Below are 23,569 nucleotides of genomic sequence, written 5' to 3' on the forward strand. Positions count from 1 at the left end.
TTTTTTTTGAAAATTTAGTTTTTGTAAATATGATTAATCTTTTTTCAAAAATTTCAAGATTCATCATTTTCAAAAATTTGAAGATTAATCATATTTATAAAAATCATGTCCGAATAACAGGATACAATGTATATTGATTGACACCGGTATATAAATCATGTTATACGGTTGAATGACAAGTACTTTCCGAAAAAAAATATGATTTTTTTTTCATTTTTCCGGTATTGAAAAAATCTGGAAATATGAATTTTTCAAAATTTATTAATTTTTTCCATAATGTTTTCATTTTTTTAATTTTTCCAGATTTTACTTTTTATTTTTAAAATTTTCCAGATTTTTGTTTTCATTTTTATTAATTTTTCCAATTTTTTTAAAAAATTTTCGGTATTTTTTTATTTTTTTCCAGAATTTTTTTTCATTTTTTTTATTTGTTAAGAATTTTTTTCGTTTTTTTTTTTAAAAAAATTTTAAAAAAAACTTTAAAAAAAATATTTTTTTAATTATTAAAAAATATTTTTTTTATTAAAAAAATATTTTTTTATTAAAAAATAGGAAATGCCACGTGTCCTTATTAAAAAAATAAAAAATAAAAATAATTATACAGTCAGCGTGCCACGTCATCAAAAAAGATGACGTGGCGCGCCACATCAGCACCTGGCGTGTGCCAGATTTGACCAGGGGTGTTTTCGACGGAATCTTCATATTTCAGGGTTGGAATCGAAAGAATCTTTTTTACAGGGGGGAAAACCGGAACTCGCCTATATTACAGGGGGGTAAAAATGTATTAACCCTTTTATCAAACACTATGAAATTAATCCATCATTTACCTGCTATTTTAACTGAACAAATTCAGACCATGTTGAACACCACAACACCCTTTTGATAAAAAAAAAAAAAAAAGGAAAGAAAAGAAACTCAACTAGGGATGACAATGGGTACCCTATGGGTAGGGTATTACAGTGCCCTTCCCTATACCCGCATTTGTAAAAAATATTCGTACTCGAGCTCGTATCCTCGTGGACAACAACTTTAATGTCATTTCTCATACTCTATGGGCACTTTAATGCTCATACGTGCACTCATCACTCGTACATTAACTATGAAAAGACAATAAAAATACCACAATTGAAATAAAATTATGATTCAATTTTTTTTATTTCAACTTATAAAATAGTATGAATGGTAGTACTTAACAAAATAAAAAACATCCAAAATATCCTTCAAAAATTGTATACCAACAAGAGGGATCAGTTATTGTATGAAGTAGTTTGTAGGTTTAGGCTTAAACTTAAATAGTTAAATTAATTAATTATTTATACAACAAAAATAAATAAATTATTTATCATATTATATAAATATGTATATGCGGGTTGCGGAGCAGAGCAGTATAGTACCATTACCCATACTCATACCCATATCCATTTAAATTTGCGGCAATACCCGGACCCAAGCCTGAACTCACGAAAACGGGATTTTACCCTATTTATTGTGGGTATTTTGTATGGGTACTCAACTCAAAAATAAAGGAGAGAGAGGTACAATTTGAGGGGAGGTGCATTAAGCAGTTAGCACACATTCTCATCCGTTCCTTTTCCCATATCACAAAATTGAAACAAAACCAAATTAGGGTTTTATCTTCGTTACCAAAATGGCGAAGAATAGTGTGCATCTCCCTCAAGAAGTGATATCGGAAATTCTGTTGAAGTTGCCGGTGAAGACTCTTCTTCGCTGCAGGTCTGTGTGTAAGTTATGGCTTTCTCTCATTTCCGATCCTCATTTTACAACTTCACATTTTCAACTTGCTTCATCAACCAGACTTTTGTTTATAGAGTATCGTGATTCTCAAACCCTATCTATAGATTTTAATGCATGGCTTGACGATGATTCTGCATTTTCATTAAGTCCTGATTTTTTGCATCTCGAATCTCGTCCTGAAATTGGAGGTTCCTGTAGAGGATTTCTGTTTATATACTGTTACAGAGACTTCTATCTATGGAATCCATCCACTCGTGTTCACAAACAAATACCTCTGTCTCCTTTAACTATTGCCTCCAATTCCGATGACAGTTGCAGTAGCAGTAGCAGTGACAGTGACAATGACCATTACAGTATTTTCAATGTGCTCTATGGTTTCGGATATGACATGTCAAGTGATGATTACATGGTAGTTTTGGGGTCCTACAAATTGAATCCCACAGTACGTTGTTCAATTGACTTGGAGATTTTCTCATTGAGAGCTAATGAGTGGGAAGAAATTGAGTTTGATTCTGATTTGCCTTATAGGAAGACTGCAAGATCTCAAAGTGGTCCCAGAGTCGGGTCGTTCTTGAATGGTTCTATTCATTGGCTGGTTTATAATTATGAGACCAGAAGGGATGTTATTATTGCCTATGATTTAAAGGAAATGACAATGTCAGAGATTGGTCTTCCAGATGATTTTGATATCGATTTTTCTACTGACATTTATGATTTGTCGGTATTTCGGGGACTTATCAGTGTATGGAATGTGGAGATGTCTACACTTAAGATATGGGTGATGCAAGAATACGCAGTGGATTCATCTTGGATTAAGACTCTTGATTTTAATTTTGAACCCGCTCCGTATTTTTGCCCAGTATGCTTTACAAATGGTGGTGATATTGTTGGACCAGTTTCTGATGGGGGATTAGCAAAGCTTGATGATGAAGGAGACCTGCTACAATATCACACTTATGGTGGCTGTTGCTTTGCAAGATCCCAATTGGCAGTGTATACAGAGTCTCTGCTTTCACTCCCTGATGGCATTGAGCAAGCTTAAGACCACTAGTGATACCAAACAAGAAAAATTTGATTGTGAAATATTTGTATTTGCCATTTTACTGATATTGAGGTGATCTTTATCAGCCAGCTCAAATGCCAGTTCACAAATCACATGGCTCTGCTTTTTCTTCATTGCTTTGCTGCTCCTTAGTGAAGATGAAATTTGTTTAGTCATTGCCAGTAGGTTGTTTAGTTTCTTTGACTTTATGCTTTGTTGTTTTATGTTTCTTCAACGGTTGATTTTAATTTGTTTTGAATGTTGTTTGATTAGTTTTTTGTTTGATTTTGGTTGATTGGATAGTGCTTTCTTCATGTTTGCTTTGTTGAAATTGTGCAAGATGTTTGAATGCTTGTTGTGTTCTTTTATGGCTTTGTTATGTAACTTATATTGCTACACAACGAGTATCCTTAAAGGATTGGGACCTGAGATGAAATGTGATGTATATATAGGACTTTTTCCATTTTTTCTTTACTCTTCACCTTTAGGAACATTCTAAGGATTCTTCTTCATAGTTTCTTGAGTAAAAGTTGGTGCTTCCTCCATCTGTTTAGTTACTAATACATCAACTTCATTTAGACTCATCAAATATTGTGCATTTTTTTGTTGAGTTCTCTGAGTTTTTGTGCTAGGATTTCTGATTGTGAACTTGATTTTTTGGGGTTAGTAGGAGAGGGTTAGTTGGTCACATGGATGATGAATAATGGAACGAAGGTAATGGCGGTGTGGTTGACTGGTGGCGGTTCTAACTTCTAAGGAAAGTGGTGTTTATGGGTTACGGGTTATTTTGTTGGAACTTGTAAGTAGGGGTGTGCAAAAAATGTGGTTAACTGAATTGTATCCATAAACTGAACCAAACTGGACCAAAAAAAACTGCACCATTTAAATGGTTTATGAACTGAACCATAAATTCAAAAACAATTCAGTTCAAGTTTAAAACCGGTTCGGAACCAGTTTAATATATTTGAACCATATTTTTTTAGTACACTTTCTTTTCTTCAAATTTTTATATTAATATTTAATTAAATAATTTAATATACAAAAAATAATTTAAAATTTTACTAGGACCTTTTTTTCAAAAACTGCTTATTCAAAATAACTTATTTATGCAAAACAGCTTATTAGGATCTCTTTTTATAAAAAACCGCTTATTCGAAACAACTTATTTATGAAAAACAACTTATTAGGATCTCTTTTTCAAAAACAGCTTATTCAAAACAACTTATTTACGCAAAATAGCTTATTAGGATCACTTTTTTCAAAATAACTTATTCAAAACAGCTTATTTATGCAAAACAGCTTATTACGAACTCCTTTTTCAAAATAACTTATTCAAAACAGCTTATTTACGTAAAACGGCTTATTAGTATCACTTTTTACAAAATAACTTATTCAAAACAGCTTATTTACGCAAAATAGCTTATTAGGATAACTTTTTCAAAACAAACTTATTCAAAACAGCTTATTTATGCAAAAACAACTTATTAGAATCACTTTTTTCAAAATAACTTATTCAAAACAGCTCATTTACACAAAACAGCTTATTACGATATCTTTTTTCAAAAAAACTTATTCAAAACAACTTATTTACGTAAAACGGCTTATTAGGATCACTTTTTACAAAATAACTTATTCAAAACAGCTTATTTACGCAAAATAGCTTATTAGGATCACTTTTTTCAAAAAAACTTATTCAAAACAGCTTATTTATGCAAAACAGCTTATTACGAACTCCTTTTTCAAAATAACTTATTCAAAACAGCTTATTTACGTAAAACGGCTTATTAGGATCACTTTTTACAAAATAACTTATTCAAAACAGCTTATTTACGCAAAATAGCTTATTAGGATCACTTTTTTCAAAACAAACTTATTCAAAACAGCTTTTTTATGCAAAACAACTTATTAGGATCACTTTTTTCAAAATAACTTATTCAAAACAGCTTATTTACACAAAACAACTTATTACGATATCTTTTTTCAAAAAAACTTATTCAAAACAACTTATTTACGTAAAACGGCTTATTAGGATCTCTTTTTCAAAAACAGCTTATTCAAAACAACTTATTTACGCAAAATAGCTTATTAGGATCACTTTTTTCAAAATAACTTATTCAAAACAGCTTATTTATGCAAAACAACTTATTACGAACTCCTTTTTCAAAATAACTTATTCAAAACAGCTTATTTACGTAAAACGGCTTATTAGGATCACTTTTTACAAAATAACTTATTCAAAACAGCTTATTTACGCAAAATAGCTTATTAGGATCACTTTTTTCAAAACAAACTTATTCAAAACAGCTTATTTATGCAAAACAACTTATTAGGATCACTTTTTTCAAAATAACTTATTCAAAACAGCTTATTTACACAAAACAACTTATTACGATATCTTTTTTCAAAAAAACTTATTCAAAACAACTTATTTACGTAAAACGGCTTATTAGGATCACTTTTTACAAAATAACTTATTCAAAACAGCTTATTTACGCAAAATAGCTTATTAGGATCACTTTTTTCAAAAAAACTTATTCAAAACAGCTTATTTATGCAAAACAGCTTATTACGAACTCCTTTTTCAAAATAACTTATTCAAAACAGCTTATTTACGTAAAACGGCTTATTAGGATCACTTTTTACAAAATAACTTATTCAAAACAGCTTATTTACGCAAAATAGCTTATTAGGATCACTTTTTTCAAAACAAACTTATTCAAAACAGCTTTTTTATGCAAAACAACTTATTAGGATCACTTTTTTCAAAATAACTTATTCAAAACAGCTTATTTACACAAAACAACTTATTACGATATCTTTTTTCAAAAAAACTTATTCAAAACAACTTATTTACGTAAAACGGCTTATTAGGATTTCTTTTTCAAAAACAGCTTATTCAAAACAACTTATTTACGCAAAATAGCTTATTAGGATCACTTTTTTCAAAATAACTTATTCAAAACAGCTTATTTATGCAAAACAACTTATTACGAACTCCTTTTTCAAAATAACTTATTCAAAACAGCTTATTTACGTAAAACGGCTTATTAGGATCACTTTTTACAAAATAACTTATTCAAAACAGCTTATTTACGCAAAATAGCTTATTAGGATCACTTTTTTCAAAACAAACTTATTCAAAACAGCTTATTTATGCAAAACAACTTATTAGGATCACTTTTTTCAAAATAACTTATTCAAAACAGCTTATTTACACAAAACAACTTATTACGATATCTTTTTTCAAAAAAACTTATTCAAAACAACTTATTTACGTAAAACGGCTTATTAGGATCACTTTTTACAAAATAACTTATTCAAAACAGCTTATTTACGCAAAATAGCTTATTAGGATCACTTTTTTCAAAAAAAAACTTATTCAAAACAACTTATTTATGCAAAACGACTTATTAGGATAAGTTATTTTGCATAAATAAGCTGTTTTGAATAAGTTATTTTGAAAAATATGATCCTAGTAATCTGTTTTGGTTAAATAAGTTGTTTTGAATAAGTTATTTTGAAAAAAGAGATCTTGATAAGCTGTTTTGTATAAATATGATGTTTTGTGTAAGTTATATTGAAAAAAGAGATCGTAATAAGTTGTTATGTATAAATAAGCTGTTTTGAATAAGTTTTTTTTTGAAAAAAGTGATCCTAATAAGCTATTTTGCGTAAACAAGCTGTTTTGAATAAGTTATTTTGTAAAAAGTGATCTTAATAAGCCGTTTTGTGTAAATAAGCTGTTTTGAATAAGTTATTTTGAAAAAAGTGATCCTAATAAGCTGTTTTGCATAAATAAGCTGTTTTGAATAAGTTGTTTTGAAAAAAGAGATCCTAATAAGTCGTTTTGCATAAATAAGCTGTTTTGAATAAGTTTTTTTTTTGAAAAAAGTGATCCTAATAAGCTATTTGCGTAAATAAGCTGTTTTGAATAAGTTATTTTGTAAAAAGTGATCTTAATAAGCCGTTTTGTGTAAATAAGCTGTTTTGAATAAGTTATTTTGAAAAAAGTGATCTTGATAAGTTGTTTTGCATATTTAAGTTGTTTTGAATAAGTTGTTTTGAAAAAGAGATCCTAATAAGTCGTTTTGCATAAATAAGTTGTTTTGAATAAGTTTTTTTTGAAAAAAGTGATCCTAATAAGCTATTTTGCGTAAATAAGCTGTTTTGAATAAGTTATTTTGTAAAAAGTGATCTTAATAAGTCGTTTTGTGTAAATAAGCTGTTTTGAATAAGTTATTTTGAAAAAAGAGATACTAATAAGCAGTTTTGCTTAAATAAGCTGTTTTGAATAAGTTGTTTTGAAAAAAGAGATCCTAATAAGTCGTTTTGCATAAATAAGCTGTTTTGAATAAGTTATTTTGAAAAAGGAGATCTTGATAAGTTGTTTTGCATATTTAAGCTGTTTTGAATAAGTTATTTTGAAAAAAGAGATCCTAATATGCCGTTTTGCATAAATAAGTTGTTTTGAAAAAAGAGATCCTAATAAGCCGTTTTGCATAAATAAGTTGTTTTGAATAAGTTATTTTGAAAAAGGAGATCCTAATAAGCTGTTTTACGTAAATAAGTTGTTTTGAAAAAGGAGATCCTAATAAACAATGACTAAAATCCGGTTTGAAAACCAGTTCAAGAATAATCTGGTTCAAAAACTGATTTAAAACTGTAAACCGGTTCGAAACAAATAAACCGGTTCAAAACTGTAAACCGGTTCTGAACCGGTTTTAAACCGAACTGGAACTGGTTTGAAAAATAAACCAGTTTTTTTTAAAGTGGTTTTAAAAACTGAATTGTATCCATTAATGTGGTTCAGTTCCAATGTAGAACCATGAACACCCCTACTTGTAAGTGGAAGAAGCTGTGAGGGAGTATCGTTGGTGCTGTGAGATTTAGTGAAGTTTTGGATTCTAGGTTGATGATTCCTTTTGATATGAAGGCTATTGTTAGATTAACACAAGTTACTTCAGCTTGTGTTGGTAATTCAAGGACTAGTTCAATAAATTGCTTTCGTATAACTAAAATTTTCATGAACTAGTGAACATTGGACAGTGAAGCAGGTTGTTGTTCAATAAGTCTTTGTAAAAAAATAGATAGCAAATCATTGAATGGAAAACTTAATTTTCTGTTTACCTGTTGATAATCCAACACTTGGAGTAATTCAAAGTGGTAGGTAGTCTTGTGATTATGTTGCAAAAAGGGATAAATTATTATAAAAGGTGCTGAACAATTTTTTATAATCTTGTGAGGTATATATTTGTCTAGCATGTACATGTTTCAGAACAATAATTTTATGTGCGCTATAATGCTTAGGGGAATGGAAAGGTCACACTAAAACACACGCTTTGCTGCTTATGGTCATCTATGAGTTGAGTTGTATGGGTTTCTTTTGTCTTGTAAAGATAGTGTTGGACATTGATTTTCTCTGGATATACTTCCATTTCTCTGAGTTGGGTATTATGCAGGATCGATTTCTAAACACGGGTTCCTCTTTTCCACGTCTTTTTCATCTAGGTTTTCTTGTTTCATTGTTAAATTGGGAATTGTCAATTTGTATTTTTGCATCTGCATCCTGTTGAAAAGGTACAACTTGTATTGAGTACAAAAATGGAGCTGATTAAACCCCCCCTTTTTTTTGAAAATTTTGACAGTAAGACAATGTTTTTAAATTGTCTTCTACTCTTAATTTACAATTTCTTTCTTCTCATTTTATTCCATCATATTTCTTTTGACGTGAAAAAGAAATCTCCTTTAGTTTTTGAAAGTGTGAGGTCAAACAATAACCAAGGACCAAAGAGCTGAGCTGAAAGTGTGAGTTCTAAAGAGTGTGTTTGAAAGTGTGACATTGGTATTGCTCTTAATGTCTATAGTTTTTTTTTTTTTGAAGGACTCTTAATGTCTATAGTTTGTGATAATGAATTGTGACAACAACAACCAAGTCTTACCACCAAGTGAGGTTGCTTACATGAATCAAATGATGTAATTATCCTTTTTTTTTTTTTAATGTTTTTTCCAGGTCTTTCTTTATCTTTAGTGAATTGACTCATGTTTATTTTATCTACTCCTTACCACATAGTTCACAAGTCTTCTTTCTATATTTCTGAACCATCTAAATCTAGTTTCTACCATCTTTACACTATAGGTGCTTACCGTAACTCTTTATCTAATGTTATCATTTCTATTCCTATCTCATCTAATCTTATCACACATCCAATAAAACATCTATATCTGTGCTACACTTAATTTATTTTTGTGTTGATTCTTTACCGTCTAACACTTTATCCCAAACAATATCACCGATCTTACAATTGTCTGATAAAATTCCCCCTTTATTAAAATGCCTAACTCATTTGATATGCTAGTTGAAAAGTTTTGTCGTATTATTACTATAATTGAAGAAACAAAATCAATTTGTTTCAATTTCGTTGCATATGTGAAATTCTTGCGAAATTTATTTCAACTACATTGTATAGATTTCCAACTAATGAGATGGCTATTTCAATTCACAGTCATAGTAAGTGAGATGGTATGTCTTAAGCTAAGTGATGGTGTATTCTTTGCTATGATGCATAAGGTGCATTACTGCAAAAGTTTGTCTCAATAATAACTATAGATACAAATTACAATTTAATATATTGTATAAGAACCAACATAGTAAACCAAGGTACATAACTACCACTACAAACCATTGCAAATCAGGTTCTTGAGTTTGCTCATCCACTGGCCAAGATTAGAAGGGAAAAAAGGTATCATGTTGCAAACCATATCAATGGCAACATTTTCTTCGAATACTCCAATCTGAATTAAGTAAACCCTACATCTGTTGTTATAGCAAATTTGCTCATCTATAAACCACTACAAACCATATCAAAACACGTACATGTGTTTGCTCATACTCAACCCAAGATTTGAAAACAAAAGGACTCTGATGGCGAAACCTGTATCTTTCTGTAGCACTAATCGATGAAGCAGAATGAAATAGAGATGCTATGCTACCAACTATCACCAAAGTGAAGATACTGAAAAGTGCACTGTTAAATGAAGAAGTAAGAACCCTAAGGAGACAAACAAGTTGTAGTTGCAAATAAATCACGAGAAAAAGAAGCTGAAAAAAATGTGAAGAATGAAGTTGGACCACTAAAAGAGAAACTATATATTTATAACGAATTGGTGAGTAAATTTAGATGACAATATCAATGTTTTTATGTTAACATCGATACTAATTTGTTTTTCCAATTATCCAAAAGTCATTGGTATTGTTATATGTTTGAGGTGACAACAAAGAAGTTGTTGCTTTGTCATCTGCGATGTGCTTAGTTTGGTCCTTTATCACTAATGTTTCAACAATTGTGATGTCCTTGATTAAGTGAGGGTGACAAAGTTTCTAAAAGAAGCACGTTTAATAATGTCACTGTATACTCTTAAGCTCATATGAGACGAATCTTCATCTCTTTGATCGTGTGATTTGTAACGCACCTTTAAAAGACAGATACCTATGCAGCCACCTTGTGTTTGTTTCCATCCAAATTCAAGATTGTTTAACAAACAAGGAGCTACAAGTTGAATGTGTAGGTGCCTTTAAGAAACTATGTTGAAGTCTCTTCTGCATACTTGCAAACATGTCCTTGCATCCTGTATTTACTTGCATCCCTTTATACTATACTTTCAACTTACAGTCTCTATTGTTCCTATTTTTCTTTTGGTTTTGTAGTTTTGCTGTAGAGTTTCATTTCCTTTGACTTTCCTAGTTGATTTCAATTATATTTACCTTGATCTTCTATTCAGAAACAGCCAAAATTTTATCTATGGCTATTGGATAATATATGTCATCATAATCACTTAAAAGTTAGAAACACATTTATCAAAGAAAAAAGCAGTAGAGTAGTGTCTGAGATTATAAGATTAAAGGTGGATAAAGGTGTTCCATTGAGCAAACTAAACTTTAAAGTTAAAGTCAGCATGAACATCAAAATAAATATAAAAGCCCTAAACTCAATCCAATCAAACTTTTTGTTCTTGAAAGAAAACCAAAACCTTATGCAGAGTAACACCTGACCCTCGAGGACACAAACGTAAAGGAGTGCCGGGACAAGGGATTTCACTGAGATGATTGATAAATGATACAAGAGGCTTTGTTTATTGCAGCCCTTTAACATCGAAAACACAAGCTGTACTATCAAGTGAAGTCGAAACAAGATACTCATGATTAGCAGACACTTCAATGGACTGAATTATATCTGAGTGTCCACTGAATGTTATTACACATTCGGCGGATCGGCTATCCCATAATCTTACTTTTCCGTCCAGGCATCCAGTAGCCACATACGATGCATCAAGCCATGCCAAACATGTCACTCCAGCCTGTCCACATAGCAATATTCCTTTCATTAGACATAAAATGAAAATTTATAGTTCCAAACTGAAGTATAATTACAACAAGAGCTCATTTAGTTGTGAAATACACCCTCTGATTCATATTATAAGTCGTTTTAGCAAAGCTATTGTCACATTTTATCAACATACATTCTTTTTCAGTTCATTAATATGAGAGATAGTAATGGTTACACAATATGAGAAGGCAGTAGAACACAAGTATGACATTTGCCTAAAGAAAGGTTTGAGCAAACCTCATGGTCACATGTGTGTCGCGATAACGAATGCTCTATATCCCAGATGATCAGTTTTTGATCCAATCCTCCGACTGCAGCCCAACGATCACTGTTATACAATTTTAAGACACAAAATTATTGATGGCTCGCGTCTAATTTAAGAGAACAACGTCTAGTTATTAGATCATATAAAAAAACACAATGTAATAATTGAAAGGATGTATATAGATAATTGAAATATGCACAATACACACAAGCGATCAAGATTATTTTTTAGCATATACCTTGGTGCAAATCCAACACATTCAACAGAGTTTGAATGTGAAGCCAGTGTATCAATAACCTGTTAACCATGATACGCATGTTTCTTAGAAACCGAAAGAGACACAACAAGACAAGTTGATTAAAGAAAAATAGAAAATAGTATTAGGAATTAGAGGATTTGGGGAGAAAAGTTCGATAGAGCTTTGAAAGCTTGAAAGTGGGTAAAACTCATACGGAATTTTAATAAAAGATCTTTTATTAAAATTCCGTACGAGTTTTACTCAAAATGAATACACAAGGCTCTATACATAGAGGTTAACGAGAGATTAACAAACTAACTAATTTTGTAACTAACTCCTAACCTACAAGCAGATTTTATCATTCTCTAACAAATAGAGCAGCAAAATCAAATGCAATGAAAACACATACTCTTCCTGTATTGATATTCACAATATAGACAGATCCATCTACGGAACCAGTGAGTGCAAGAGTTGAAGTTGAACTTATGGACATGCATGTTAATTCTGCGGTATGATATGATCCATATGGATCACCTAGAAAGAAATTTTGAATCATTATACTTAATACTGCAGTTTTGGTATTAAAAATTATACTAGCCTATGATTTATAAATAGGAAAGACGCTATTAAGTGAAATTAACATACCCTGCACAATATGAATATTTTCTCCACTTTTTGGATTCCATATTCTCAAAGTTGCATCATCAGAACCAGTACATATTACTTTTCCTAAGGTATCAAGTAAAAGGAAAATGAAGAATGTAAAATATATAACACGGATAATAATAATAGATAAAGGAAGATCGATCAAGAAAATATGAAGAGAAATTAGTACCATCAGGGGTGAAATCACCGCAGGTCACACTACCACCATGACTGGAAAAGACATTAAGGGAATTTTCATCAGCATTCCACATCCAAGCGGTGGAACCGGCAGTACCAGCTAAGAGCATGTGTCCTATTGGATGCCATCGGAGCCACTGAAAGTGAAAGATTTCATGGATATGATTAATTTAACCACTAGCTAAGGCATAACAAAGTTAAGAATCTGATTTTACCTCTATGGCACCTTTAGGGCCATCAAGAACACTTTCCAAATTTCCATATACATCCCAAACTTGAACAATTCCATCCATGCTTCCAGAAGCAAGAAACTTTCCATCATAGCTAAAAGCTAAACTAGATACAGAATTAGAATGCCCTGCACATAAGTAGATATATAACATCAATTATCCAAGATCGAAAAAATAAATATCCAATCAATTCATTAGTAGATTATGTATCGTGAAAATACCTTGAAGCTCAGAAGCCCTATTTCCTTGGCCAATCTTCCATAAAAATCCTCTGGCATCACGACCCCCTGTAGCCACCAGAGTTGCATCAGTTGGGCTGCATGCAAGTGAGAATACTTGATCTACACAAGAAGCAAAAGGAATTTCAAAAAACACCTTGAACACATATGATACATGACTTCACAATTTGAAAAGTGAACAAAAAAATACAAGGAATCAATTAAAAAGGCACAGAATGTATATTCAATTTTTATACCGAATAAGAATAAGAACAACATTAATAGAAACATAAATAGTACAATTTACAAAGCGGAAATCTGACCAGTATGACCAGTGAATGTGTAGATAGGTTTCCTGTCTGGTTTAGGAAAATCCAATGCTTCTGCAAAAACAAAATTAACGAAACGTATTAGTTAATGCACTGTGCATGTGATTTGTAAGTGTAACTGTAACGCAAAAAATAAGAGTTTGTTGAGAAATAGAAACAAAGAAGCAGATTTAGTAGGATTAACGGGTGAGAAAGATGATACCACAACTTCCATATTCAAAATAATCGTTTGAATCATAAAATTCTTCAACAAGTGCAGTCATTGTATTTGGTCAGTTAATAACTGTGTGAACGATTATTGGAAAATGATATATTGTGCTTGTATTTGATTTATTGTTAGTAACTAGGGTTACGTGAGCGTCACGCAAGCTGGATTAAACCAACAGATGGAGAACAAGAGAGAAAGTTGCGATGAAGTGAATAGATCCTCTGTTAAGTATTTAAGGTTTTGAGGATTTTTTTTGTTGAAGGAGGTTTTTTTTTTAAGCAAAGGTTTTAAGGATTATTGTTAATTATTTCCTTGTTTGTTGGATTAATGGTATCCCAATGCGGCTTTTTATTTGGATATTGGGTCCCTCAAAATACCTTAGATTGATTTTTAAAATTAAAATCATCATTCAATCATAATTTCCTTTATAAAAAAAAAAGGGTTAATTATGTTTCTAGTCCCTATAAAATAGCAACCTTGTAAGTTTAGTCCCTACTTAATTTTAATAGCATTTTTAGTCCCTAATTTTGTTTTTCTGCACTGAGTATTAGTCCCTACTCAATTCAAATTTGTTTAATTTATGCTTAAACTCTTAAATTTTTGAACAATTTTTTGCCAACATGTTTAGTACTAAAAGTTCGTCCGCAAAAAATTATCGCAAAATTTGATTTCTACATCCAGATTTTATTACTTTTTATCTTTAACTTTTGTCGTTTTAAAAAATTCATATTTAATTCATATCATGTCAGAAAATTCTAAATTTTAGTAAACGAACCTTTCATAGTGTTCTAATCTTGTCTCAAAAAAATCGTTCAAAAATTTAAGAGTTTAAGGATAATTAATCAAACTTTGTTTTAGCAGGGACTAAAATTATAAGTAAATTTTTTTTTTATAAGGACTAAAAATGCTATTAAAATTAAGTAGGGACTAAACTTACAAGATCGCTATTTTATAGGGACTAGAAACATAATTAACCCAAAAAAAAAATACTAACAAATGTAAGGTAACAAGATATTTTTTTTATGTAAAACTAGCTACAAACCCGTGCTTCGCACGGGGTGGATTGCTTTTTTTCGGATAATTTTGTTGGCAAACACATATTTGTTAATACACTTAAAAGTAAACTGATTCGAAATATAGATATTACATGCATATAAATATAAAAAAACCATGATCCATAACATATCAAATCCTAGATATGTCTACCATAAACGAAACCAAAACAGAAGTTATACAACATAGATCCTAAAGTAGTTGTGTTTGATGGATTACAAAGTTAAATTTCCAAAATGGCCTCATCATCTTCAATTCCAAAAGTAACTACTACCTTTCGTTGTTTACTGGTCGCGGATGTATCTGACGTACATTTTGGTTGGTGGATTTGGCCAATTCATTGTCCTAGAAGAAAATTGTATTAGCGGCCTAGGTGGAGGATGCGAAGGTGGCTTGGAAGGTGCCAGCATCTCCAATATCCTTGAATAGATAACTGCATAAAAGCTCATAGCAAGACATTAAGCCTGTAAATAGTAATATTCACCATTGTAAAAAAAAACTGATATAAAAAAAAAGGAACAATTGAGTAATTCTTTCAAAGGCTATAATTTGAAATTCTGAAACAAATGTCATTGATTTAGATAATGTATCATATAATGGCTCAAGATCTAAGTAATGCAGATGAAAGGAACAATGTTAAAGTACACAACTTATAGGAATATAGGAATATAGTAGTTAGTAGTGTCATGGAAGTAAAACTCAAAACACAATGTCATTGTCTGAGGCATAATAGGTATAACAACAAAATAGAAGACAGGAAGAGGAGCTTCATATGATATGTTTGTGAGTCCAAACCATTTACTATTCTTACCGGTGGACAATCTCAACAAACATCGAGTTAGGAGGGTCCTCAAGATCAAAGATCAAATTATCCTCTTGACGTAATTTACTATCCTTCAAAAAATTGTGCCAATCTTCCCCTAAATATTTTTCATTCGGACCCCTATTTGAGGTGATAAGTTTGCATTCAAATTTTGTGTGTATTCCAATCCTGCAATGTAATGCTTTCGTGCGTGTCCGGAATGACATTGATTGAGATCATATTCGGAAAGTGCTAGCAAAAAAAAAATCAACATTCTTTAGTAACCAACTAAATTATGAATAACTAAATTGGTAAGCTATGATAATTTGAAATGTTTAGGAGTGTGTTAAATGACCATGATGCAATTCTGATTAAAGCTCAAGTTGAAACAGAGTTCTATAAGTAGAATATATACCTAAGAAAGCTGTAGAATATTGTGCACTTTGTTAGTTATGTTTTCTTGTTAGTCATGTAACAAAATCCCTACGTTTCGAACTGGTCTCACAAGATTATGTTCAAACATGAATAAGTACAACATGATTAGATTCATTATGAGTTCAGTAGATTCATGAATGAATGCAATGAACCAAATTCAAAGAAAGTTAGTAAAATTAGAGCTGATCCAATGCAATTAACATCATAATCTAAGTCTGAATCTCAAAATTCCCAACCCCAAATATGAAATTCTTCCTAAACATAAACTGATTATAGTAGGTATAGGTATTCATATTATAAACCAATTTTGTGAGGTTGAGTTAAATCAATATAAAAAATTTCTAAAGTTGGTATTGTGCGTGAGGATTGGGATGCATTTCTCACATTATAACTCAATTTTGAGAGGTTGAGTTAAGTTAACTCAAATTAAGATGGTCTTCATCCCAACTATAAATGGTATCACAATGAGTTTTTGTTACAATTTTGATAATCTAAACCTTGCTTTTCAGTTTACAACTTTTTATTCTTTCTGGTTTATGGATTGCAGGTTGTTGTACTATCAGAAATGATGGGATCCAAGAAAGCATCTGATAAGCTATTGACAATGTATTTCCCTTTCATGTGTTTTGGTATTTTAGCTACTCTAAGAGGGTTGCTGGCAACTTCCTCCAAGTCTGCTTCAGCTTTTGGCAAGAGACCAGCAATGGCGAACTTGAGAAAATTTAAAGAGAAGCAGAGTTGCAGGTTTGAAGGGATGTAGCATGCAAATATCCCCTCCTCTCCTCTAACCATATTTTAGTTCTTTTTAGTGTTGACTCTGTATTTATTTGATTAATTTGCATTTTAGTTGTTGAGATTGTTAGGGTTGGTCAATTTAGTACCTTAAATTTGCAAAATAGCAACTTAGTCTCGTAAATTAAACAATGTCGGTCAATTTAGTCATTTTACCAAATTTAACACCTATCTGTCAGTCACGCCAATACCAAAGATAAACAAAAGCTTAGCAGATACTAATATAAACATAGTTATTTATAAGTACAACGAAGTGGATATTTACATGCATCATATTTGACCACATCACACTTATTCTAGCAAGTTCTGATGTCAAACTTAATATATTACACTTGACCAAAAGCAGCCATGGCTGATGCAAAACCAAAAGTCATTATGCAAAGCATAAAACTACTATAGACCATAGATCAAATAACTTCGCAAGATACAATGGCATATCTTCCAAAAAATACCCAAGGATAAAACCAATCACTACCTCTTAATTTGCTTTCCCAACTTGCTGAAAGAAAACTGTGTCAGATTACAATCATCATATGCGATACCATCACCATATTTTTCACCACAAGAACGCTTCGCGTGAGTGCAACTTCCAAACTGTTTCGAACCATTATCACCAGACAGAGAAAGATTTCTGTTGCAATGAGAAGAAGGAAAAATCATACATAAAATAAATTGTAAGCATCACAGAAGTAATAGTTTTCATATAGAGATGTTGCTAAGATCATTGGCAATGTGAAAGATTGGTGTCAAACATATCAAACGAATCACAAAAAAAACTGTCCCCAATTTGAAATCAAGATCAAAAAGGTGTAGAATAGCCTAACAAACTTGTATCCTTAACACGACCAAAGGAGAATTTTGACAAAAGTTAATAACCGCAATTTAGAAGCCTTTGCAAATATAACATTCAGCAAACCAAACAACTTTAATACCAAGACAATGTCACTTCAATGAGGTTAATGCCACTTGAATGAAAAATGTTTAATAAAGAAATTTTTTTCCATTTCTGCACCACTATTATTCCTCATGCAATTTCCTTATACAACAGATGCATTCCTCTATTATTCGAGATAATAACATAAAAGCATTGAACAGAATAAATGTTAACGTACCGCAGGAGTGCCGACTGACTTTGAGGATTCAGCACCAACATTCATCTTCTGCATGCACATTGAATGAATGAATTGGATTATAATACACAACATCCTATAACAATAGAATGAAAACACAAACAAAATTGCAACCAAGATGAGTGACATTATGAAAGTTAGATATAACGCCAATCGAACAACCTCCAAATAATCAATTTGAAAAACCTATATACATATGTTCACATAAACCATCTTTCACCCTTTCTCTTGAACAGAAATACATTACTCATCAACCTTTTTCTTGTATACAACAAAAATGTGCTGGCTTGAAAATTATTAGAGATGAAATAAAAGTATAACATTCAGCTAGAATTGAGAGAATTATAGTTCGAGAGAACATCTTTTTCTTTACATACCGTGGGAGCATCAAGTGACTTTGACGACTCAACACCAACATTCATTTCCTGAAGATTGAATAACTGATTTGGATTATGGTCCACCAGGATGAAGGTGAGCCTTGATTTTCTCAATCCCAGCAGGATCACGCGAGAAACCTAGAACTGATGATTGATGATAACGCGGCTGATACTTTGCACGAAACGCAAACTCAAGTCCAAGCAATTTGTCCAAATGTGTTGGATATATCAGAGGATCATCTTCACCGACCTTTACAAAAAAAAAAAACATAACGTATGATTCCTATAAATAACATCGAAAATATAACGAAAACCAAACACTCGAAACAACGATACCTCTTGCATGGTCTTCCTAAGAGCATCAGCAGTAATGCCAATAATCTGAAGACATTCCCTATCCCAAAATACAAATTCAGCATTGTGGCCACCATAGACAACTTCCACAACCACTTTGTATCTAAAAAAACCCATAATTATTAAATCATAGTAGAAACGCGTTAAACCCAAAAATATCGATTAATAATATGAATATCCAGATATGCAACCTTGTCATTGGAACTGTAACCTCTGTCCCACATGCGCACTTATAGCTACCAACATTCGACCTTGAAGACCTTGGACACTTAGTGCAGCTCTCATAATACCAACCAAATTGATTAGCATTAAATTTAGTTGTCTCTCCGACAGTGATGATATATGTTTCCTAACATGATTCACACAAATAAAATAAAGAACAAATATATCACTAATGAAACATTTGAAAACAACACCATGTACAAACAGAACCTACCCCGACCAAGCCTCTCAACTCCGCAATAGGCCTAGCTTGCGTCCGATTGGAGAATTCATCACGTGGCATATTCTGCGAAGAGGTGGAGCCTTGACTGAAGTTTTGAGCAAAGCTATGACCCTGAGTTCGAAACCTACCACAAAAAAGAAAAAATATTAAACATCTGTAACCTGTCAAATTTTTAGATTTTAGGATAAAGAAATAGAACCATTCTTCACATTTGAACAAATTAGAAGAAATAACGGAACAAAAGTATTGCCTATAGATGCGGAAGTTTAGGAAATAGGCAAATAAAAACATTGTTCATAGATGTGAAAAGCAACCAAGCATTATGTTATAAAAAAACATAAACATTTGCAAAAACCGTAGAGCCAGAGAAGATTATGCCAAAGATAGAAATTTCTAATCTTCGAGTTGCTATTCAAAGCTAATATGAGACATGGCAAGGACTACTTGTCTAATAAAGCCAAAATATTATTATACTACTTGTCTTTCTTTTAAGTTGATGCGGTGATTTGAAAACTATCACATTGTAATTTGGTTTTGTTTAAGTAAATTTGTGCATTATGTTAAATTTGAATGTAAAGGTCCACTATTTGAATACTGCTTATAACCAAAATATTTTTAGCTAGATGAAGCATCAAGCATGTTCCACATGTCATACCAGACAAAAAGAAAATGATAACTGACATAAATATTATACTTTCAAATTTAATCTTATCAGCAATGCTCTAAAAGGTTCTGTCAACAAAAAAAATAATAGTGCTCCAAAAGGATCTCAATCTCACACTCATTAGAAGGTGACATTTTTTTAACCCTCACATTTCTAATAAAACTACAAATTTGATAGAGTACCTTATAATTTATTTGAAAGTGTACTTTTAGTGATCAGAAAATATGTGTTAATGTATACCTCCAAACAATAGATGCAAAAATCAATATTCCTACACCAAAATTTAAAACAGAGTCGAAAAATAAAAAAAAAATAGAATACATGTTGTTTGGACTAAGTTAGAACGAAATGTTATTGAACCTAAACATAAGACTAATAGGCAAGTCTCATAAAGCCAAAGGATTCAGACCTGCCACCCAGAATAATAGCACAACAAAACCAACTACACTAAAATCACTTCAGTGAAATTCCATCTAACTCAAGCATAACTTGTAAAAAATTTCTAAGTAATGAACTAAGAATAAACATCAAGGAATAATGCACTTCTTACTAAAGTCTTAACAGGCCAAAACCAGAACTGAAACACCTTAAACTGTTATGCAAAGCCCCAATATTAAGATTTCTACATGTATTTAAGATCAAATATATGAATGGTTATTTCCGCCGATAAGGAAGTATACACTAAATAGGTTATAAAAATCATTAGAATATTTTATGGCATCGTACACCAAGCATACATTAAAGCAAAGGTTTACATAGTCCCTTAAAAACACAAACTCAAACACAAAATCTTCATCAGATGCTCTATCAGATGCAACCTAAAACAAACTCACCTGGCCCTAAAAGTCTCAACAATTGGATGCTTCAAGTTAATCAGCAACCTCGAACCCGACCAGTTGTTGTAGAGATTAGGCTTACCATTATCTACACAATAAAGACCAAATAAATAACACAAATAAAATATAATAGCCAAAATAACACATGCACACAATGTCAACCTGCAAGTTTGCATTGAGCATGAGTTAATATGACAACAACAGGACCGGTGTCCTTCCGATGAGCAAGAAATTTCATCAAAGCCAGAGAATATTTTTCCCACAATGTGACATCGATCAGCTTTCCACTACATAACCAAACAAATTTTCAAATACATATCAAATCTACCAAACAATCTTTCAAACAATATCGAAAAATTATAAAATCATACCTCTCGTCTTTCAGCACAATGTTAGTGCATGGGTTTTTACCACTTCCACCAGTTGTTGTTTTCACAATTTCATGAAGCAGCCCAATTATTTCTAATAAAATAAATAAGGCATCCTTAAAAAATTCATAAAAGGAATAATAAAGAAGAAAAAAATGCAAACAGTAAGGAAGAATAGCTATACCATCAACAAAAATTTTGAAAAATAAATCTTGACTGCCAAGACTCCAATTAATCCACCAACAATACATCTAAACTCTCACTAAACAAAACTCAGCCAAGTTTAATCAAGTCATCTCATCAAACTGTTTGCCAATACAAATGCTCGCAATCTATAGTATCCACAGTAAGCAATTGTTGGTGATTTCATAAAGAATCAACAAAATTAGCAATAAAATCCCACATAAAATTCAACATATGTGCAGTAGAAAATTCATTAGAAGTATATATTTTACTTTGACCTTCAAATCAAACTGCAACTGCATTTTCATAAAGCATAAAACTGGGAGGCTGCAGTATGGGAATATAAACCCAAACAATGCATAATGAAAAATGTACATACCACCCGAATATAAACCCAAACAATGCATAATGAAAAATGAACTCTACAACTCCCTTATCATATTGCTTGATGTTGTAAGCAATAAACCTTCTACTACAAAACATGCATAAGTTATAACCCATGTTTATTCTAGCACAATCTATAGCACCACTATGAAGCCAAATCCAAAAAAAAAAAACACAAAAGGAAAAAGCATTGATACATCTAAATGCAGCAAGCCTTGACTGATAAGGTGGGTTGTAAACCTTGAGAAGAAACACAACCTCTTTTTATACATAAAACATGGAGTGGATCCGTGCTTTCAACCACTGGTGTGATAGGACTTTTTAACTCTTAATATTGTTTGCTGCTCCGTGAGAGAGGATCCAAGTCAATTTGTTTTCAACACAATGTTATGTGGAACTGTGCACAAATTTATACAACAAAAAATACACAAACTCACATTAAATTCTCCAATACCAGGAAATACCCTGCCTAGGCATTCTGAATAAGGATATCTAAGTTACCCAGCAGGGCCAAGTCCTACTTCAATGTCTATAAGTAGCTCAGATTCTAAGAAATCAGCCATGTTCTCTCTAAAACTCTTCATGTAGTCGCTATAAATCTGCATCAAACACCAATTTTATCACCAATACTACACAAATATAATAACAATCATTGCCATATAAACAAAAAATTCATTATGCAATGTGTCACGCGAAAGATATAGACTATAAGCTTTTTCAACACAGGTAACTTGAGTGTGTCAAAATCCTTAATGTTACAAAAAATTTCTGTCAAATATGGCTGATGAGACCGCAACTGAGGTTGCAAAGCGGTCAGAGACGTCATAAAACTTGACATTAGGACCTCAAATGCGGTTGCCCTTGCAAATGTGCATGTAGAGTTTGGTTAAACTTGAGTTCCAAGTAATATGCAGAGTTATATTGCATGAACAATAAACAGGAAATAATGATTTTCTAGAAGCTTATTATTAGCTAACCTGAATGGAAGTTCTTCCATTAAAGAAAGGTTTATTATCCAGCATCACTGCCTTACCAGTGACCTGCAAACATCAACAAATTTCAAATGTTAAAAAGAAGAACAATACAACTAAGTCAATTATAATAAATCATACTGAATTTCTCTGGTTTAAAACTGAAAGCCACCTTGCTGCATCCAGGCACAATGTTCTTGGAGAAACTTCATCCTCTCACTTATCTTTTCCCTCCTCACCTGCATTGAAAATCCAATTTAAAACTTTTCATCCAAATTATTTACCATTTTCACAACACAGATGATGTTGTTATGATTCCTGCCAGCCCTTTAATATTGACTGGAATTATCTGCAACATAAGGTAATTTTTTAGCCAAAATTATTGAACTTTCATAGTAAAAACATAATTAACTTCTTATATATCTATAATCTAACCTTTCTATTCCTAGCTTGTATCCCAATCAGCGGCCTAATTACAATTTATCCACTTCTGCCCTTGCCCTAATCCTCCATAATCACTTTCTGCCAGCTTCTAAAACAACTCAATTATGATTTAAGCAATTCTGTCAACTCCCAAAACAGTTTATCACTCCACCAACTACTCATATGGTAACTTAAATATAGCATTGGTAATATAAAGAACACATAACCATACCTGCAACGACTTGTATTCCAACTTAAGCTTCTGCAAAACAACTTAATTGACAGCTTATTGCTTATAAAGACTTCAATTTTAACCCAAACACTAAAACATCAATTCAAACATACCCCACAACAACTTAATTGCTACTTTCTAAACAATCTGATGGCAATAGTTCAAAACTATACAAATTGAGAAATTTAATTTCACATAGATGAATTAAACCCAAAATTGCAAAGAAACAAACCAAAAACCTAAATTTTCGAATTAAAAGCACAAAACTCATTCAATCTCCAAAAAAATTCTGGAAAAACAAAAACTTGGACATGCAATCGAACATGCATAGCAACAATAAAACAGAAAACACAAAGAATTAAACCGATCATATTTTTGATTAAACAAAAGATGAGGAAATTACCTTGGTCTTCATTCATTTCATTCTGTTATCACCAACACAACACTTTCCTCTCCTATCGCCGTCTCTCTTTTGTTTTCACCTTCTTCCAATTTTCATTTTTCTCTTCAGCCATTTTCATCGTTTTCCTTTTCTGCCGGCGAGCTTTTTTCATCGTTCCTACTTTCCTCGTTTTTTGCCGACGAGCTTCTTTCTCTCTTCCCGTTTC

At 31.7% G+C, this 23,569-nt stretch overlaps 3 protein-coding genes and 1 long non-coding RNA gene across 54 annotated transcripts; 1 reads left to right on the forward strand and 3 right to left on the reverse strand.

Moving 5' to 3' along the window:
- The first annotated feature begins 1,513 nt into the window (after nucleotides 1-1,513).
- Nucleotides 1,514-3,146, forward strand: LOC146908864 (F-box/kelch-repeat protein At3g23880-like). The gene has a single exon (XM_085726693.1). The coding sequence runs from the start codon at nucleotides 1,649-1,651 to the stop codon at nucleotides 2,795-2,797; it is 1,149 nt and encodes a 382-aa protein (XP_085582819.1). The 5' UTR covers nucleotides 1,514-1,648; the 3' UTR covers nucleotides 2,798-3,146.
- A 7,539-nt stretch (nucleotides 3,147-10,685) lies between these two features.
- On the reverse strand, nucleotides 10,686-13,419 carry LOC146908865 (uncharacterized). Its single transcript, XM_085724354.1, has 9 exons — nucleotides 13,299-13,419; nucleotides 12,979-13,098; nucleotides 12,743-12,885; nucleotides 12,520-12,664; nucleotides 12,330-12,413; nucleotides 12,094-12,218; nucleotides 11,685-11,743; nucleotides 11,419-11,509; nucleotides 10,686-11,152 (listed from the first exon to the last, which is right to left on the reverse strand). The coding sequence occupies exons 3-9, from the start codon at nucleotides 12,818-12,820 to the stop codon at nucleotides 10,928-10,930; spliced, it is 807 nt and encodes a 268-aa protein (XP_085580480.1). The 5' UTR covers nucleotides 12,821-12,885; nucleotides 12,979-13,098; nucleotides 13,299-13,419; the 3' UTR covers nucleotides 10,686-10,927.
- A 1,230-nt stretch (nucleotides 13,420-14,649) lies between these two features.
- LOC146908866 (uncharacterized) lies at nucleotides 14,650-15,619 on the reverse strand. Of its 2 annotated transcripts, none has more exons than XR_015020312.1 (2): nucleotides 15,377-15,619; nucleotides 14,650-14,998 (listed from the first exon to the last, which is right to left on the reverse strand). It is a non-coding gene; the product is annotated as an uncharacterized LOC146908866 (long non-coding RNA). The 2 variants fall into 2 exon arrangements; XR_015020311.1 differs by having other exon boundaries at nucleotides 14,650-15,029.
- A 1,172-nt stretch (nucleotides 15,620-16,791) lies between these two features.
- On the reverse strand, nucleotides 16,792-23,561 carry LOC146908867 (replication protein A 70 kDa DNA-binding subunit D-like). 50 transcript variants are annotated; one of them, XM_085729687.1, is made up of 17 exons: nucleotides 23,365-23,561; nucleotides 22,962-22,991; nucleotides 22,742-22,838; nucleotides 22,479-22,545; nucleotides 22,313-22,375; nucleotides 21,773-21,934; nucleotides 21,594-21,676; nucleotides 20,953-21,100; nucleotides 20,772-20,862; nucleotides 20,563-20,687; nucleotides 20,398-20,488; nucleotides 18,892-19,024; nucleotides 18,647-18,804; nucleotides 18,438-18,558; nucleotides 18,102-18,351; nucleotides 17,707-17,754; nucleotides 16,792-17,225 (listed from the first exon to the last, which is right to left on the reverse strand). In XM_085729687.1, the coding sequence occupies exons 8-15, from the start codon at nucleotides 21,017-21,019 to the stop codon at nucleotides 18,175-18,177; spliced, it is 963 nt and encodes a 320-aa protein (XP_085585813.1). In that variant the 5' UTR covers nucleotides 21,020-21,100; nucleotides 21,594-21,676; nucleotides 21,773-21,934; nucleotides 22,313-22,375; nucleotides 22,479-22,545; nucleotides 22,742-22,838; nucleotides 22,962-22,991; nucleotides 23,365-23,561; the 3' UTR covers nucleotides 16,792-17,225; nucleotides 17,707-17,754; nucleotides 18,102-18,174. The 50 variants fall into 50 exon arrangements, with proteins under 50 accessions (XP_085585813.1, XP_085585797.1, XP_085585802.1 ...); XM_085729671.1 differs by having other exon boundaries at nucleotides 22,479-22,655; XM_085729676.1 differs by having other exon boundaries at nucleotides 22,742-22,869.
- Nucleotides 23,562-23,569: the final 8 nt, after the last annotated feature.

The sequence above is a fragment of the Medicago sativa genome, chromosome 7, assembly GCF_051527215.1.
Source record: "Medicago sativa cultivar Bolivia chromosome 7, Bolivia_mono, whole genome shotgun sequence".
NCBI classification, from domain to species: Eukaryota; Viridiplantae; Streptophyta; class Magnoliopsida; order Fabales; family Fabaceae; genus Medicago; species Medicago sativa.